Below are 16534 nucleotides of genomic sequence, written 5' to 3' on the forward strand. Positions count from 1 at the left end.
AAATGAAGCAAATCAAGTTGACCTCCGCACAGCCCTGACCAAAACTTTAGTCAAAATGGTTGGTCTTTCGTTAAACATCAGAGGACAATTGATACAATAACCGAAAACGCCGAAATTACTGACATTTGGTCTAAATTAACTGTTAACTTAGCGCACAATTGTGTTGAATCAATTCGGACCATAAAGCAGGCTGTTATTGATGCCAAAGGCGGTGTAACCTATTATGAATTAATCGCCTTAGAATATGAATTTATACTGAACATTAAAATGTTATAGTTATCATTAAATAAGAACAGGATAATAGAGTTCATGTTGTGTGTAAATACTTTTGACTACTGCGAGTCTTCAGTTCATTTGCTTATTTCTCCGCCATATTTCTAGCTATTCTAGCCAAACCGACTTCACTCTCTCAGGAATAGATCAAGGTTTACAACAACATAGCATTTTGTTACCCTGCGACAACAACAACAACAAGCGAAAGCTTTTTGTGTGAAACTTGGAAAAAAACGTCCGATGTGTAAATAATTTTGACTACCTCTGTATATGACGATTTTCGTTATTCTATTTGACTTTATGCCGAATATATGAGTTAAATTGTGTGTTGTCTTAATAAAACTATAGCAATAAATTGCGAGAGTATAAAATGTTCTTTCCTTACTTGTTTTAAACATGTAAAAATTTGAAATGACTCTCAAAAACCAACTAAATGACCTAACTGACTCAAAATATGACAGGCCCAGGTTTGCATTTAAATTGTTAATTAACACATGAAAACCAAAAAAAAAAGTAATAATATAAACTTAACTAACTACAGCAACTAAATCTTGCCTAATTCAATCTAACCTCAATCTCAGCATAAACAAATCAAGTACAAATATCAAACCACTTTGTCTATAATTCATCAAAGCGCCTGTTAAATGTAAATTTGCACAATTTCGACAATTGTAATTAAATTTGAAATAAACCAAATTGTTGTTGTAAGATATGTGAGGAAATAATGGAATACAAATTTACCTAACTTCTTTGGCAAAACAACACTGAATTGGGGGGTTAAAAGGTAGAAAGTGATAAGGAAAATCAATAGTAGGCACTTGAGTTAAACGCATTAAAAGACAATGTAAAATTTACGATTGTCAGAAGGCTACAGGGTGGTACATAAGCTAAAGTGCAAGCTGTGCAACTTTAATGCCGCACAGATTGCCAGATTGCAGCAAACCAGATCGAAGGTTTTAAAACAGCAAATAATCCAAGGTTTGAAAACTGAAAAATGCGAGCGAGAGTAAACGAAGGCAATGATTAAATTGCATTTCTATGTGTGTATGTGCGTGTATTTTTAGTTTGCCACAAAACGTACTTGAAAGCATTGTTGCACTTTAATCAATGTTAGAGAGCGCACGGAAATTGCAGGCGAACCGAGTTGCAAATATGTACAACATACAAAGTCAAATCTGCATATCAGTTCCATGCAGTCAAGTCACACAAATGCAAATACAAATACAAATACACAATCGCCCTCTCACACACACATGCATATCCATAATGTAGCTAAACAAATGTGAAAATCAAAGAAATTACGTAAATACAGATCTGACTCCATGCACACGAGTTTGTTTACATTTACGCTTGCTCCAACCGCAGCATGCAACAAAGCTGAAATGTCAATTTGCTGTCAAGAGAACAACAACAACAATACGAAAGCTTAAAACAATAGTTACTCGGTAAAGAATGCTGCTTTTGCAAGGCAAATAGCAACCATGCGACCGGATATTACTCATATGTGACTCCTTGGTCGTCCTCTTGGCAAACAAATGTCATTTGCCGTAGCATGCGAGTGCTTTTTTTTTTGTATACAGTTGTATAACGGTTTTTGGTGTGTATTTGTAGGTTATCGAGCGGTTTAGAGAAAGGAAAGACAACTGAGCAGAAAGGATGTACCGTTAAGTCAGTTGACCTTAGCCTCAACAATTTCACCAACGAAGACTGGCAACAGTCTCTTTTTTTTTGAGAGAAATGTATTTAAATAAGCCTCTAGACTAGAACTAGATTTGTTGGAAAGCAATGTATCCCAAACTATTTTGAGTTTTAAGGGGTCAGTTTTGTCAGTACGACGAGTAAATTGTATCTCGAACACCTGTGCAAAATTTCATCAAGATCAGTTGAGTAGTTTTCGAGAACATTTGACAACCGACTTTGACAACACGGTTCCGAGAAAAACACGTTTAAAATTTTGACTAACAAGAATACCTGACTTGGATCGCACACTTTCCAAAGGCTGTATCTCCGAAATCTATTATTCGGATCGACTTGAAAATTTCGGATAATATTCTTGAGACTTTGCAGAAATTAAAAATCTTTTTTGAACCCATGTAACCCCTTAAATAGACAAACACAAAATTATTAACGAAAATTGATCCAAATAGCTTTTTATAACTACAACTTACTTTCAAATTTAAAAAATTCTCTTTCTAATAAATATTTTATTTTCTTTTCACAGTTACTTTCGACTGCAGCCAAGTTGAATGCACTACAGATAGTGACAGCTGCCCGCCAGATAGCATAGAACGTCCGCCAGCGCCCGCATTCGATGTGCTTTATGGACCTGAGGAGCTTATGTCACCGCATGATTTCTACGATGAGGTGGATGATCTTGGCGACGCCATGGAGGCGCACTTTGATGAACTACCAATGGAACGGAGTGAAGTTACAGCGCTGCCAGTAAATCAACTGACCAGTGAAAGAGACACAAAAGACTTGGAGGCTGAAAAAGGCCCAGAACATGTGCTCGTCAAGCGTCAGCTACAGTTTGACCATGGTCCTACAGAAGATATGGATGCGCATGAACGCATGCTACAAATGTGCTGTCCCACAATAACGCTGGAGAGTCTACGAAGACGTCGTCGTCGTCGCTACACTAGTGTAGAAGACTGCAAATGCAAAGCATGCCAGCCGCTTCCACAGTGCCCGAGTGGTGAAGTCGCTGTAAGACTGCACGAAGCTAAAGGTGTACCAGGTGACTGTTGCGCGACTTACGCCTGCGCACCGAAAAGAGAATGTGGCGAAGCTGGTGCCCAACCCTACTGGCGTGACGCCTGCACACGTTGCAGTTGTCATGGTGAAAATGGACCAGAACTTTGCCACAATGAATGTCCCATGAATGAGATGGGCGAGATCGAAACAGAACGCAGTTGTTACGCCACCAATTCGGAAGAGCCAATGTTGCACGGTAGCGATTGGTTTGAGAATGATTGGTGTACAGAGTGCCATTGTGAAAATGGTGAGCGTGAATGTGTGGGCAGCTTGTGTTTGCCAACCACTTGCAGTAACCCCGTAAAAGTAGCTGGCCAATGTTGTCCACAGTGCCCGGTAGGAGTGGAAAATATACTGATTGCGCACGAAAACGCCACAGAGTCAACTATTTCCAGTCCAACTGGCAAAGAACTGCAAGATGAATCTACAACCACAACAACTGTGTCTACAACAACAGAAAACAGTACGACTGCAGCCTCTACAGCATCTCCTGCGATTGTCACTTCTACTTTGGCGGCCATAGAGTCCAGCTCAGAATCTACGACGGCGCATGTTGGTCTCCAAAATGAGAAAGACAGTACGGAAGAGCATACAGAGCTTGTGTACTCTTCAAGCATAAGCACTGAGGTAACTGCTAGTAGCACTGACGTAACTCCGAGTACCACTGAATCTACAACCACGACCAGAAGCATTGATGATATTGCATCTGAGATTTACTACGGTCCTATGATCTATACGTCTACTGAGCAGAGTAGCACACCGACTCAGGAGATACTAGATCAAACTGGTGAAAATATAACGCAGTCTACATTGGAACCGCAAGCTGATATTTCTTCTTCGACCGCTTCATCATGTGCGGAATCGACATCAACTGTTGAACAAACGTCGACAACTACTTCCGTGAGCAGCAATAGTGAACCCGTTTCTACTGAAACTTCTACAACGGAAGCGTCAAGCAGTACAGAGAACAGCACAGAGTTATCTACGACAGCAAGTACTTCAATAGCTGACGATGCTTCTTCTTCTACCGTTGCTGATATTTATAATGAAGCTCCTTCAACCACAGAAACTTCACAAGCAACACCGATCGCCAGCAGTAAAACCGAGTCTACAACAACCACCAACTCCAAGCCTACTGTATCAACAACAACAGAACTGGATACCACTAGTACCACAACCGCTATTTCTAGCACCAACTCAGCAGAATCAAGAACTACCGTTTCAACTACAACTCTGCTACCTTTAGACACAAGCTCAACACATCTTTACAGTCCCTCAATGAGCTCACCTCATACCAGCACCGGAAATCCACCAACATCTACCACTTTAACCACAAACTCACCATACTCCAGCACTGCAGCCACACAAACTGTTTCAACTGTCGTCTATTGGTATACATTCTCAACATCGGCACCCTCACCACCCATACCACAACCCACCATCTATCAGCCCAGTGTACGACAATTCTTCACACGTCCTGAGGTGCGTTACATAGGTGCAGCTGTAATTGCCGCTTTCACGGTCATCAGCGCATTGGCGGTGTGGAAATTTTGTATGCCCACACGTACCGATCGACTGAAGAATCATTATCGTACAGTGCCCAGCTCGGAGGCGACCAGTTTGAGTCATATCTCAAGTACGTCGCATTCGTCTATGGCATAAGTGCAAGGAATGCATGAGTTGTAAAGTAGGAAATAAAGCGAGATTAAGTGTAAGAAGGGTGTAAGAAGGTGCTGCTCATGGAGTCTCAGCAGTGGGCACTGACTTTTGGGAAGATTGCATGTATAATAGTTAAGAACTTAGTCAAGTTTAATTAAAAAGCTGTGGTGTAAGTGACGTTTTTAGGGTTTGGAGCGTAAATGGTTTTAAAGTTAGAGATATATTAATTGGAATTGGATGAATGATGTATTTAATAAGATCGAATATTAATTGGTATAACAGTATCTTTGATAAGAACCAAGCTTTGATATGCCTTATCATCGGAACAAAATGTAATTTTCATATCAAATCTAGTTCCTCGGGGTTCATGTTCACTTCTTTCTTTCTAAGGTAAAACATAATGAGAAAAGCAAAACTGGTAACTCATATATAACAAATTATATAAAGGATAGACAAACTTTCGGGTTTCAAGCAATAATTATATAGGCGAAAACAAACTATGTTTGATGACAGCTTTTACGATCATTTATAGGTCTTTTGGAAATGGAATATGTCCTATTAGACTCAATAACTTTCCCAAAGCAAAATTTGTTCAACCAGAAGCTTACCAAAAATAGTTTTGTGGAATGTGATGAAGAGACTGTCCATAAACTTATATAAGTACCGTTATTTTTGGGTTCAGGAGACCCAAACTGATTTATTAATGGATTTCAGACCGCCAAAAATGAAGTGTTACGTTCTTTATTGTTAATCGGGGAAGCGTTAGTTATAGCTAAGGCTTAATCGTAGACCTTTTGACGGAGAATCTCAAACGCCGACAAGATATTTGTTATAAAAATAGATGCCTTCCTAATTTATGAGACATTCGGGGTCGGAATAAGACACTACAAATTAATTTAATTTAGGAGACCTGCGGAGTCGGTTTAAGTCTTATAGGAACCGTATATTATTATATTTTAGTGGCTTACTGAATCTATTGACTTGAAATAGACGCCACTACAATTTCAACTGGGAAAACATGCCCACAAGCCTATAAAAATGTCACTGCAAACACCACAAGCAATTATTGAAAAAAAAAATCAAACAAAATTATAATTCTCATTTTAAAACTTAATTTAATATTGTATTTACTTAGGAATGAAACACTTCGCTATTTGTAAACTATTATTTTATATTATTTTTTTAAAACAAATTTTACTATTAAAATGCATTATATTGGTATGTACTGAAAAAAAGAATGGGAGACAAAAAAAAAAAGAAATCAGCAATTGGCAAAGATAATTTTAATAATAAATTTTGTAGGCGTTTACGTGTGCCACAACAACAGCAAAAACCATAACAAAATACATTTTCACACACAAATATTTATTTGTAATTTATTTTCATGTTTTTTGCAATTTTTTTTTTTCATTTTTTTATTGTTTTTGTGCTCGCGCATTTTTTAATATAATTGGCGATTGTGTAATAATATTTTTATTGGCAATTAAAATCGCATTAAAATCAATGTGTACCAATTCATTGTGTTTTTTTCTCTCATTGCTGTTGTTGTTTTTCATTTAAAGCATTTTTCATTTCCTGATATGAAAAGTGTGTCATTTTAATTTAATTTTGTTTTTATACAGCACTTGCTGTTATTGTATTTTTTTATAATATTTTTTTATAATATTTTTTTATAATATTTTTTTTAATATTCTTTTTTCTTGCTTTGCATTGAAACAACGCCTACATTAATTATAGACACACAAACAAACAAATACACACGAATCAGAAGACATTTGCAATTAAAATGATTTATTTTTATTGACATTAGCTATAATTTACACACATTATGTAATATATTATATATTTTTTAATTTAAAATTGTACATATGTATATAAATACATATGTTTGTATATATAAAATGTGATAGGACAATGTTCCAGCAACGGTTTTGTTTTTAAGCAGGCAACGCAGCACGCATGCATATAACTTGGGGAAATGTAACGGTATTTGTATATATGTATGTGTGCGTGCTTGTGTGGAAATTTTCAAATTGAACAAAATTTTATTTTTTTTAAATAATTTGTATGATATTCGAAATTATATTCATTATTCATTAAAAAATTATTTTAAAAATTTTTAGAAAATATTTTAATGACAATTTTCAAGAAAAATTTTTGTAAATAATTTAAGAATTTAAAAAATAACTATTCATGAATTTCAAGAGTTTAAAAAGTATATTTAGAAAAAAAATTAATTTCATAAATATATTTCTAAGACATTTTCAAAAAATAATTTTGGTACTTTTTTCGAAAAATTTAAGCGCTTTTAAATGAGAAAATAAGTGTTTTTAAAAACACTATTAATTAAGTTCAAATTTAAGCGCAAACTTTTATCCATAAAAAATTATTTAAAAATTATTTTTATTAAAAAAAATTTTAGAAATTATTACAAAAAAAATATTTTCATTGTATTTAAAAATAGAAATTTCAAAATTTTTTTACTTTTATGAAAAAAATATTTTCATTAATAAAAAATGTATTTAAGAATCGAAATTTCAAAATTTTCCACCGACTGTGCGTATAACATTGGCCATAGTAAAAATATAAGATTTTAAGTTTTTTTAATTTATTTTTATAATTATAATTATTTTAATATTTTTTTTATTACAATTTTTTATTAATTTAATTTTTAATTTATATTTTTTATTTAATTTCAATTTTTTTTTATTTATTTTTATTTTTTTTTTATTATTATATTATATATAACTTTCTGCAAAAAATACAAGTTAGTATTAAAAGAAAATGTAGAATTACAACCACAGACATTTTATTTCTAATCTTTACATCCTAACAACAAAAAAAAACGTTTTTAACCGAAAAGTATTTATTAAACAAATTACAACAACATTTCACCGCATTTGCATAAATTGTAATGAACAACCAATCAATTATAGTAAAATGCATGAATGTATTAGCACGAAAACTAACACACACACGTTTTCAAAACAAAAAAAAAAAACAACTTCGCACAACAAAAACAAAATTCCTAACAAAACACTCTTAGCACCTAGCGGTCTAATAGAATAACGATAAAAATATAATAAAAAATATTTTTAAAAAATTTTCAAAAACGAAAAAATGTAAAATTATTTTAAAAACGAAAACGAAAAGAAAACCAAAACATTTTTCAAATTTTTTTCCAAAATTAAAAAAAAAAAATTATTTATAAATTTTTTTTTCGAAATTTTTTCAAAAAGAAATATTTATAAAAAATTTTTCCAAAATTAAACAAAAAATTATAAATAATTTTTCAAAATTAAAAAAAAATATTCGAAAAATGATTTGAAATGAAAATAATCGAAAATCAAATTTTTGATAATTTTGATGAACTACATATATTCCATTTTTTGCAGTATTCAAAAGAAAGAACACTGTTAAAAAATATTCGAAAAGAAAATAAATTTTTTTAATCATATTCCGAGATTCTTTTGATATATTTTTAGAATAATTTGTTTGAAGAAGAAAAAACATATTTTTAACTATTTTTCAAAAGCGATTTCAAATCGTTTTTCACACAAAAAATGCTTTTCATGAAATATATTCCGAAAAATTATGAGTTAAAACTTTTTTGAACAAAAATTTCAAACTCGAAATTCAATATTTTTTAATAAAAAAAAATTTAATTTTCGAAAAAATAAACATTTTTTAAAACATATTCCGAAATTCTTTTGTTATGTTTTTAGAATAATTTGTTTAATGAAGAAAAAAAATATTTATAGCTAAATTTCGAAAGCAAATTCGAATTCGAAAACATTTTTTTCACACAAAAAATGCTTTTCATAAAATATATTCAAAAATATTATGTGAGTTAAAAAATGTTTGAACAAAATTTTAAATTCGAAATTCAATACTTTTTAATCAAACGAAAGTTAAAAAAAATATTCGAAAAAAATCATGTTTTAAAACATATTGCAAAATTCTTTTGATATATTTTTAGAATAATTTGTGTGATGAAGAAAAAATGTATTTGAAAATAAATTTCGAAAGCGATTTCAAATTCGAAAACACTTTTTTCACAAAAAAAAATGCTTTTCATAAAATATAATCCAAAAATGAACAAAAATTTTAAATTCGAAATTCAATATTTTTAAATCAAATAATTTCAATACTTAAAAATATGTAGATATTTTCATTAACTCATTTTTTTATAATATAAATAAATATTTTTTTTTGTCATGGATCAACACAGCATATAAATACTAAAGTAAATAATTCGCCAAAATCGCATTTTTAATGATTAAAATTTTAATTTACAAAATTAAAACTATTTTTTGACAAAAATTCTGATTATAAATTTAAATTATTATAAAAATAAATTATGCAAAAATTATAACAAAATAAGTATCATTTTTAGATGTAAACGCCACAAAATTATCGAAAAAATATTTTTTTTAATTATCAAACAAAAATTTATTTTTTTTTTAAATACGCACTCAAATAATTTATCGACTGTAAACTAATTTTTAGTGCATATATAAAGTATATTTTAAAATACGCAACACAAAATTTTTTAATATTGTTATTCAAATATTTTTTTTTTGTAATCCAATTTTTTCAAAATAATTAGCGTTTAGAAATTTCTATTTTATGTATATTGGAAACATTTTTGAGTTAAGAAATGCATAAGTTTAAATGTGTAAATTTCTAGATATTTATGTATGTATATTTGTATTATAATTTTAAGTCTTCAAAATTCTCATTTATTCTCACTCTCTCTAAAAATTTTGTACACTCATTTCATAAAAGTAAGTTGAAGTAACTAAATTTAAGTTGGACTATTTATATACATATGGTATGAATACCAGGGCCGGAGCAGTTAGGATTTTTTCATAAAAGAAATATGATAATGTATTTGAAAAACTAACTGTTTTTGGTGCCTTATATGTAACTATTCATGTATAAAAATTACTATAAAAATAAAATAAAAAAATTAGCAAAAATTGAAAAACAAACTAAATTTTAAAGATTTCTTATTTCAAATAAAATTTATTGAACATAATCGAGTAAGTATTCTATTACAATTAAAAAATAAATCCACAAACTAAGGAACACACTGTACTACAAAAGTGAAACACAAAAATCTTGAAATATTCATCATAAAATTTTTGAACGATTTTGTCAGTCATAAAAAATTTGAATTTACTTCAGCAACAAGACATATTTTTTAATAATTTTAAATTTAACAATACCAATATATACAAAGATTCCATAAAAGCAATATGACATCCACTAAGAGATCGATGCGTCAATCACGCAAAAAGACGACTAGCATCGACATAAATTACGTCGAATCAGGTATACCACTGCGAACGCTGGAAAGTATTTACGATTCCAAACATATGTTTTTCTCACAGGAAGATTTCCAGAGCTGGTAAGTGAGGGTTATGAAATTAATGTGGAAAAAGGGGTCTTATGAGAAATCGTAAGAACTTAAAGGGCCTGTACTGTAAGGTTCAACGATAAGTGGCATTAAATATCAAGCATCATGATGATTCGAAAACGAAGAAATATTTATATACTGCAAAAGCTCACAAGATTAACACGAAAGCGAAAGCTCAAAAGCTTTTGACGTTGAATTCTTTAAAATTCAGTTATTAAAAAAATATCTGAAAGACTAGAATACTTCCATTTCACCTAAAAGTTCAAGGGTGTTTAAGGTGTATATTACTACTAAAGTCTAAAAAAGCTCTCAAGATTTCTCACTCAATATCTCTTCTCATAATCTCTCTAATACTTTAAAGCAAAAACCAATGAGCCATATAAAAATATAAAAATTCTGTAAAGCTTTTTTAAAGCTTTTAGGCAAAAAAGCTCTTAAATATTTATCTATAAAAAATTTATTGATACACGTTCAATAAATGATAATTTGTTAGCGAATCGAAAAGCTCAGAAAGCTTAGAATAAATTAGAACTGTTGGTCTACCCAACTAAAGAATTGCTACCACTACACAGTGGTTCCGCCATAGGCCAAAAATAAAAAAATCCATCTCACGATTTTTCGACAAAATGTATACCGATGGCCTCTAAATTGTCCACACTTCCTATTTGCAAACCGGGTTTTCCTAAAAATCTAACGGTACTTTCTAAAAATAGAGCTAAATGCATGAACAACCGGATTTTTTTTAAAGCACATCAGAATTTTTTTTTTAATTTCGCAGAAACAAAGGACTTCCATTTGTTCTGGTAATTGTTCAGGTTAACAAATCAAGATTATTTTTAATGGATTTTGAAGCTAAAGGTATTTACTTTAACTTATGAAATTAATTAAGACTAACGATATTTGTATTTTTTGTGAAATTAGGGTTTATATCACCTATATTTTTTGGATTTCTTTTCTGCGTCTTCAATGTGTTTACATAAAGTTTTAGTTGTGTTCCCCCGCGATCCCCCTTTAATTGTATTTTATATAGTATTTAGCAGAGTCTTAAGGTAATAAAAGTGCTAAAGTTGGGTGCGGAAAGTTGCAGAGGTATTTGCAATCGTCAAAATAATAATGGCCTTTGGAATTAACTATTTTTAAGTTCAAACTGATCATATTTGGGCTAAGGAAGATTGGAAAGAAGGATAAATCGTACTTATTTCAATCTGTGTACGGTTTACTAGAGGATGCATTATAAGTTTTTGTTCTAATTATAATGGCTGTTGAATGGCAGTGAAAAAATGAACTGTACTAAATTGGTTGATAATTTACTTTTTCCCTACATTAATTATTCATATGATATTATTCTTATAGGTGGAATATGAGGGTTGGATGAGGAAAACTATAACGTCAAATCATGTTCAGCTTTTTTCTCGCTTTCTTAACTTTTTTTCCAAAACCTTACAGAAAGTTTTGACGCTCTAACTATGGCTATGAGAAATATTTTTGCACATCATTGCCATATAATATCAATTACTGTTCTATGGGAGTTATAGGACCTAGTAATCCGATGGGGCCAGTTTTTTTAATATATATTTAAAATATTTTTCTAAATTTTTGGTGAAAATTTCATAGCGATATCTCAACGGGAAGTATTTATGACCGCGCCTTCATACAAGCTGAACCACTGTGCACTAGTGAGTAGAGCTTTTCTTGAAAGATGTTAGAAAGAATTAGGGTCAAAAATATACATTTTTATTATTCGAGTTCCCCACAACTAATTCTATGGCACTGAGACAACTTCAGGTCCTAACTTTCTAGTATTCCACACTGCATATTCAAAGCTTAAAGCTCTCCATGCGATCTCTTCCTCTCACAGGTATGAAGAAATGTGGTCCACTCCAGATATTAAACAGAAATCTAAGTTGCAGTTGTCACGGTAAGAGCTTTTTAATGCCGTTACGTCTCAAAAATCACCCTCAATCTAATTCCACACAGCACATCGCTACTACGCCTAGACTATCTGCAATTCAAGGCGGCACGTACTATACAAAAATATTTTCGACGTTGGTATTATCAGCGTGTCTATCAACGTAAACTGACCGCTATCATACGCATACAATATGAATGGCGTAAGTTCTTTAGAAGACATGACACATATCGCAAATTGGAGGAAGAAATTCAAAATGTAATAGAGAAACATTACCATCGACAAGCGCAAAAGATACAAGCTCTGTGGCGTGGTTGGTACACACGTCAATACATACACGATCACAGTCAGCTATTGAAGTCGCAAGTTTTAACTGCGGAGGAGCTACTGCAATGTGTCGCCTTCAAGCTGCATCATATGATGCGCACCTATCAAATACCTGGTGTTTATTCGTTGCGGAACTCACAGTGAGTTTTCTAGTTGTAATCTCATGAACAAAGAGACGTTTGTAGTCTAAATTTCCGTCGTATATTTCCAGTTGCCTCTCAAAAGTCGAAAAACTGCTTGCAGCCATGTCTTTCAAGCAACATAATAAATATGTGCGCCAGCTACGCGCCAAGCTGGAGAATCAAACTAATAATGCGCGTAAGAAGTTTGAGCATTCTCATTACAATACCGTGGTTCCATATCCAGGACCAAATATACATGGTTATTGTGATCCGAAATGTGAGATTTTGGAAAAATCCAAGGATGTGGATCGTCGTATGTTCAACATCTTAAATATGTATGAAAAAGCTGCCAAAGCTCAACTACGCGAGAAACATCGGCCGATAAAGAGAAGACGTAGGTCTAGCGATAGAAAGGACAAGAAGGCCACGGGTGAGTAGCATTAAGATGGGTTAAGAGAAATTGCCAAAAAAAAATGAAACAACTACAAAAGGGAACATATACAGCTATAGAGTCTTTAGTCATTTACTTCTGAACCCTAATTGTAGGGCTGTCGTCTGTATTTATAAAGTCACACCGATGATCAGTGTAGACCAATTTTTACAAAAATTCTAGCACCCTGCGAGCTGTATATGTTGACTTTCAGAATCCCAATAGACTTCCGAAATCCGAAATAATTAACACGTTTCTGTTTAACCACAATCATTCCTAGCTCGGAACAGCCGATCTAGTCTTTCTGCGAATCGAAATCGGATCTTTAGCGGACAGATCCAATTTATCTGATGTCAAAGATCTATAATCGTATTCAGGGTCATCTTTGTCCACACAATCCATCCACAGCTTCTAGGAAATTTCAATCTTCCGAGCGTGTAACTGCCAGGCGTTTGAAAAAACCCGTTAGGCTTTTGAGTTCGTCTTTGAACTGTTAGATCCCATTGATGGGATCAAGTCAAACCACCCAACAGATGTATATTTGTTCTACTAATACCACTAGGGCTGGTTCTTCTAAGAATTAGAATCTATATATAAAACACACAAATAGCTTAGTTCGACATATCAATATCAGTTTCTATATTCCCCAACTCAACAGCTTCTGCCAAGGCGAAAATGTATCCACGCAAGCCATCTATATCTATAGTGGAGAAGAAAACCAATTTCTGTGAGGATATTGTGAACAGCATGAAACGTTGGAGTATCTTGCGAGATAACAATGTCACCGTAGATCCGGATATCTTTCGACGTCCCGAAATGTTGGAGAATTTCTTGCATGAAATCGAATCTATATATAATATGATGCAGGAGCATTGCCATTGTAAAGCTAAAATTCTAGAACAATTATGCCACTGAAATTGTAAGAAACAGTGAAGAATGCAGGAAAAACGATTTGTATTGTGAAGGAAATGCAAAATAAAACAAAATAATTCGAAGTTTTTTACTGAACCAAATGAAAATTTATTAACTAGCTTCAAACGAATCGAATGTCATCCCGCAGACGTTAAACTTGTATAGCGCCTGTCCTTCGCAGTGCTTGTCAATGTTTTTCATTTTCTTCTTTGTCGAATGCAGATATTCGTAGAATGTGCAGTTAATAAAACGTTCATTGCTCATCTTGTTGACGCGCTCAGGAAAATGGTGAGGAATCTCAATATTTTGCACTCGCTTTATACTTTTGTTTACTGCCTTCCATCAAGGTCCTCTCTGTTTTTTAGTGCCCGCATATTGGCTGTAGTCGCTTGAATGCATGTTACAGGCTAGTTTCGCGCGTCACTTGTTTTTGCTTTGATTTTTGCTTTCAACGCTTTTTGTTTTTTTTTTCTCAATAAAACACTACGTAGTTTCTTCCGAAAATCGTTAATAAAAACTGAGTTGAAGTCACGTCAATCGGAATTAATAATAGACTATGCTCGAGATAAATGGTGGTGCATTTAAACTTATAACGGTATTAAAATTTAAAGTAAACAATGAAGGTTCTTGGCTTTTCAGGGATTGTAGATAATACGAATTGCTGAATTTGATTATGAAGAGCTTATGGTTCCCTTGCAAGTAGCTCACAAGTTTTGTAATCACCATAGTCCTATGGGTTTCGAGATGTTGTTGACTTTGGATCCAAAATTCATGAAACAGTTCTTAAGGGTTTAAGTTGAAAATAAAAACATCCAAAGTAGTAGTTTCTGAAAAGTTCCTACATACGACCTAATATATTGCAGCAACAAAAGACCCTGTCTTAAAGGCTTTCGACCTTCCCTTTGAGGTCAAGTAGAGACCGTGGGCTAACTTGAAGTCTGAATTTCAATTTTCTTCAACTAACCTTTGGCAACCTAATTCCTAATAACTCAAGATTCGAACATCTTTTCAGTTGCATTTGATATATGGCCAATCCTTGTAGTAACAAGCGAAAGATAATTCTTCCTCGACGTTGATTTCCACTTGTGAAATGAACTAGGGACTTGAGCAAAATAATGTAAAGTTAGACCTAGGTTCTCTCTTTTATAAGTTGGTCACGTGGTCAGAACTATGGTAAAGAAAATTGCCTCGTTGTTGGACAGAGATTGACCTCAACTTGGTGTTTTAAATAAAGGGTTCATTTCAAATAAAGGTTTATTTAATATGGACGCTACAACAGTAGACCGATAGAGGCAGCAAACGACGCCAAATTTTTTCACGCTCTTTTGACATTTCTTTTCAGGAAGGTTTGCCATTTCATCATGGAAATATATACGATGCAACAACGAGTAGAAATTATTAAAATTCGGTGTCAGTGGCCTCAACTTTAAGAGCGCTACGTGCAATTTTCTTAAGCGTTGGGCATCACAGTGACGTCGGTGTGCTGAATTTTGCGAAAAGATCTTGGCCCACATCCTTACAAGATCAAATTAGTGCAAGAACTGAAGCCGTCTCAGCAACTGAATCATCATATGTTCATGAATTGAGCGGAGCAACAACTTGAAAATGATCCGGATTTTCATCGAAAAATCATCTTCAGCGATAAGGCCCATTTCTGACTGAATGGCTTCGTCAATAAACAAAATATATGATTTATTCAGACGTACTCCATGACCCACTATTGCATCCCGAAAAAATACGGTTTGGTGGGTTCATTGGGGCGTACTTCTTCCGTGATGATCAAGGCCGGCACGTTACTGTGAATGGAAATTGCTATCGCTCAATGATAACCCAATATTTTTGGACCGAATTGGTTGATATGGACTTGGTTCCAACAGGAAGGTGCCACAAGCCACACAGCTAATGTCACAATCGAGAGGTTTACCTTAAGTTTCTTTCTATTATATTTATTCTGTCAAACCACTCCACAACATGTTACCAGCTAAACCTGCTAAAGTTTTGCTTCCTTGAAACTGTTAATATAGTTGACGCTTTTTTTATTTCAATTTCCTGTTTTATGATGTCCGCCACCATTCGTTTCAAATTCCAAGTATCATTGAGCATTTTATCTTCTACTTTACTTTCGATTGACCACATCTTCAGTTGACCAACTGGAACAACTGTCATATTACAACAAAAACAACTTCACTGATCTACCGTCCATTGTCCAGGCAATGCTTGAACGTATGCTGAACTGCGCAGTCCTGCGTACTTCCTTCCTTCTACTACGTCCATTCCGTCCGCTAGTGCAACAAACTATGCTTCAACTCAACTTTGTTTGTGCGGCAATTTTTGACCGATGTTCGACAACCAACTGCTGTGGCAATAGTGAAACGTTGCAAGCAATCTTCTCGTCTTATCACCGACAATTGAATTGTTGTATGCAGCCACTATAGACGTCGTTCAAGCAACTGGACAACAGTTGAAGGACAAAATACCGCAAGCAACAAAAATCCTGCCGATGCACTGTACTAGGTGGGTAAACAAGGGTGGGTGTGTGATGCTGCAAGGAAGACCACACCTCTCCCCTTCCTCTAAAACTCAAAGTATATCCCATTTCTGATTTTACTACTCAATTTGTATGATGGCTGTTACTGTTGCCGGTATAGTAGATTTGTTGTATTGTTTTACTCAAGTCTTGCGCTTATCTTTGCATTGTTTGTATTGTCGTCGTCGTTTTCCTGACA

General features: G+C 33.3%; 2 protein-coding genes across 6 annotated transcripts in view; both read left to right on the forward strand.

Annotated features, from left to right (window-relative positions):
- Positions 1-6719, forward strand: part of LOC105209366 (mucin-2) — a 273739-nt gene extending 267020 nt beyond the window's left edge. The window contains exon 5 of one of the 2 annotated variants that reach the window (XM_054229694.1): positions 2495-6719. In XM_054229694.1, coding sequence (XP_054085669.1) covers positions 2495-4689 — 2195 coding nt within the window. In that variant the 3' untranslated portion in view covers positions 4690-6719. The remainder of the gene's footprint in view (positions 1-2494) is intronic. The other variant, XM_011179741.3, reaches the window with a different exon arrangement.
- A 3103-nt stretch (positions 6720-9822) lies between these two features.
- Positions 9823-15740, forward strand: LOC105209375 (uncharacterized). 4 transcript variants are annotated; one of them, XM_054229704.1, is made up of 5 exons: positions 9823-10099; positions 11967-12026; positions 12086-12484; positions 12556-12896; positions 15151-15740. In XM_054229704.1, exons 1-5 carry the CDS (start codon positions 9948-9950, stop codon positions 15198-15200), a joined length of 1002 nt encoding a protein of 333 aa, XP_054085679.1. In that variant the 5' UTR covers positions 9823-9947; the 3' UTR covers positions 15201-15740. The 4 variants fall into 4 exon arrangements, with proteins under 4 accessions (XP_054085679.1, XP_054085678.1, XP_011178055.1 ...); XM_054229703.1 differs by lacking the exon at positions 15151-15740 and adding an exon at positions 13177-13296; XM_011179753.3 differs by lacking the exon at positions 15151-15740 and adding an exon at positions 13555-13891 and having other exon boundaries at positions 9826-10099.
- Positions 15741-16534: the final 794 nt, after the last annotated feature.

The sequence above is a fragment of the Zeugodacus cucurbitae genome, chromosome 4, assembly GCF_028554725.1.
Source record: "Zeugodacus cucurbitae isolate PBARC_wt_2022May chromosome 4, idZeuCucr1.2, whole genome shotgun sequence".
Classification (NCBI taxonomy): Eukaryota; Metazoa; Arthropoda; class Insecta; order Diptera; family Tephritidae; genus Zeugodacus; species Zeugodacus cucurbitae.

Excerpts from the sequence above, each read along its gene's own strand:
- LOC105209375 (XM_011179753.3), top strand. The coding sequence starts at position 9,948 with ATGACATCCACTAAGAGATCGATGCGTCAATCACGCAAAAAGACGACT. Across the intron at positions 10,100-11,966 it reads CAGGAAGATTTCCAGAGCTG|GTATGAAGAAATGTGGTCCA; the intron begins GTAAGTGAGGGT and ends TTCCTCTCACAG. Across the intron at positions 12,485-12,555 it reads TATTCGTTGCGGAACTCACA|TTGCCTCTCAAAAGTCGAAA; the intron begins GTGAGTTTTCTA and ends GTATATTTCCAG.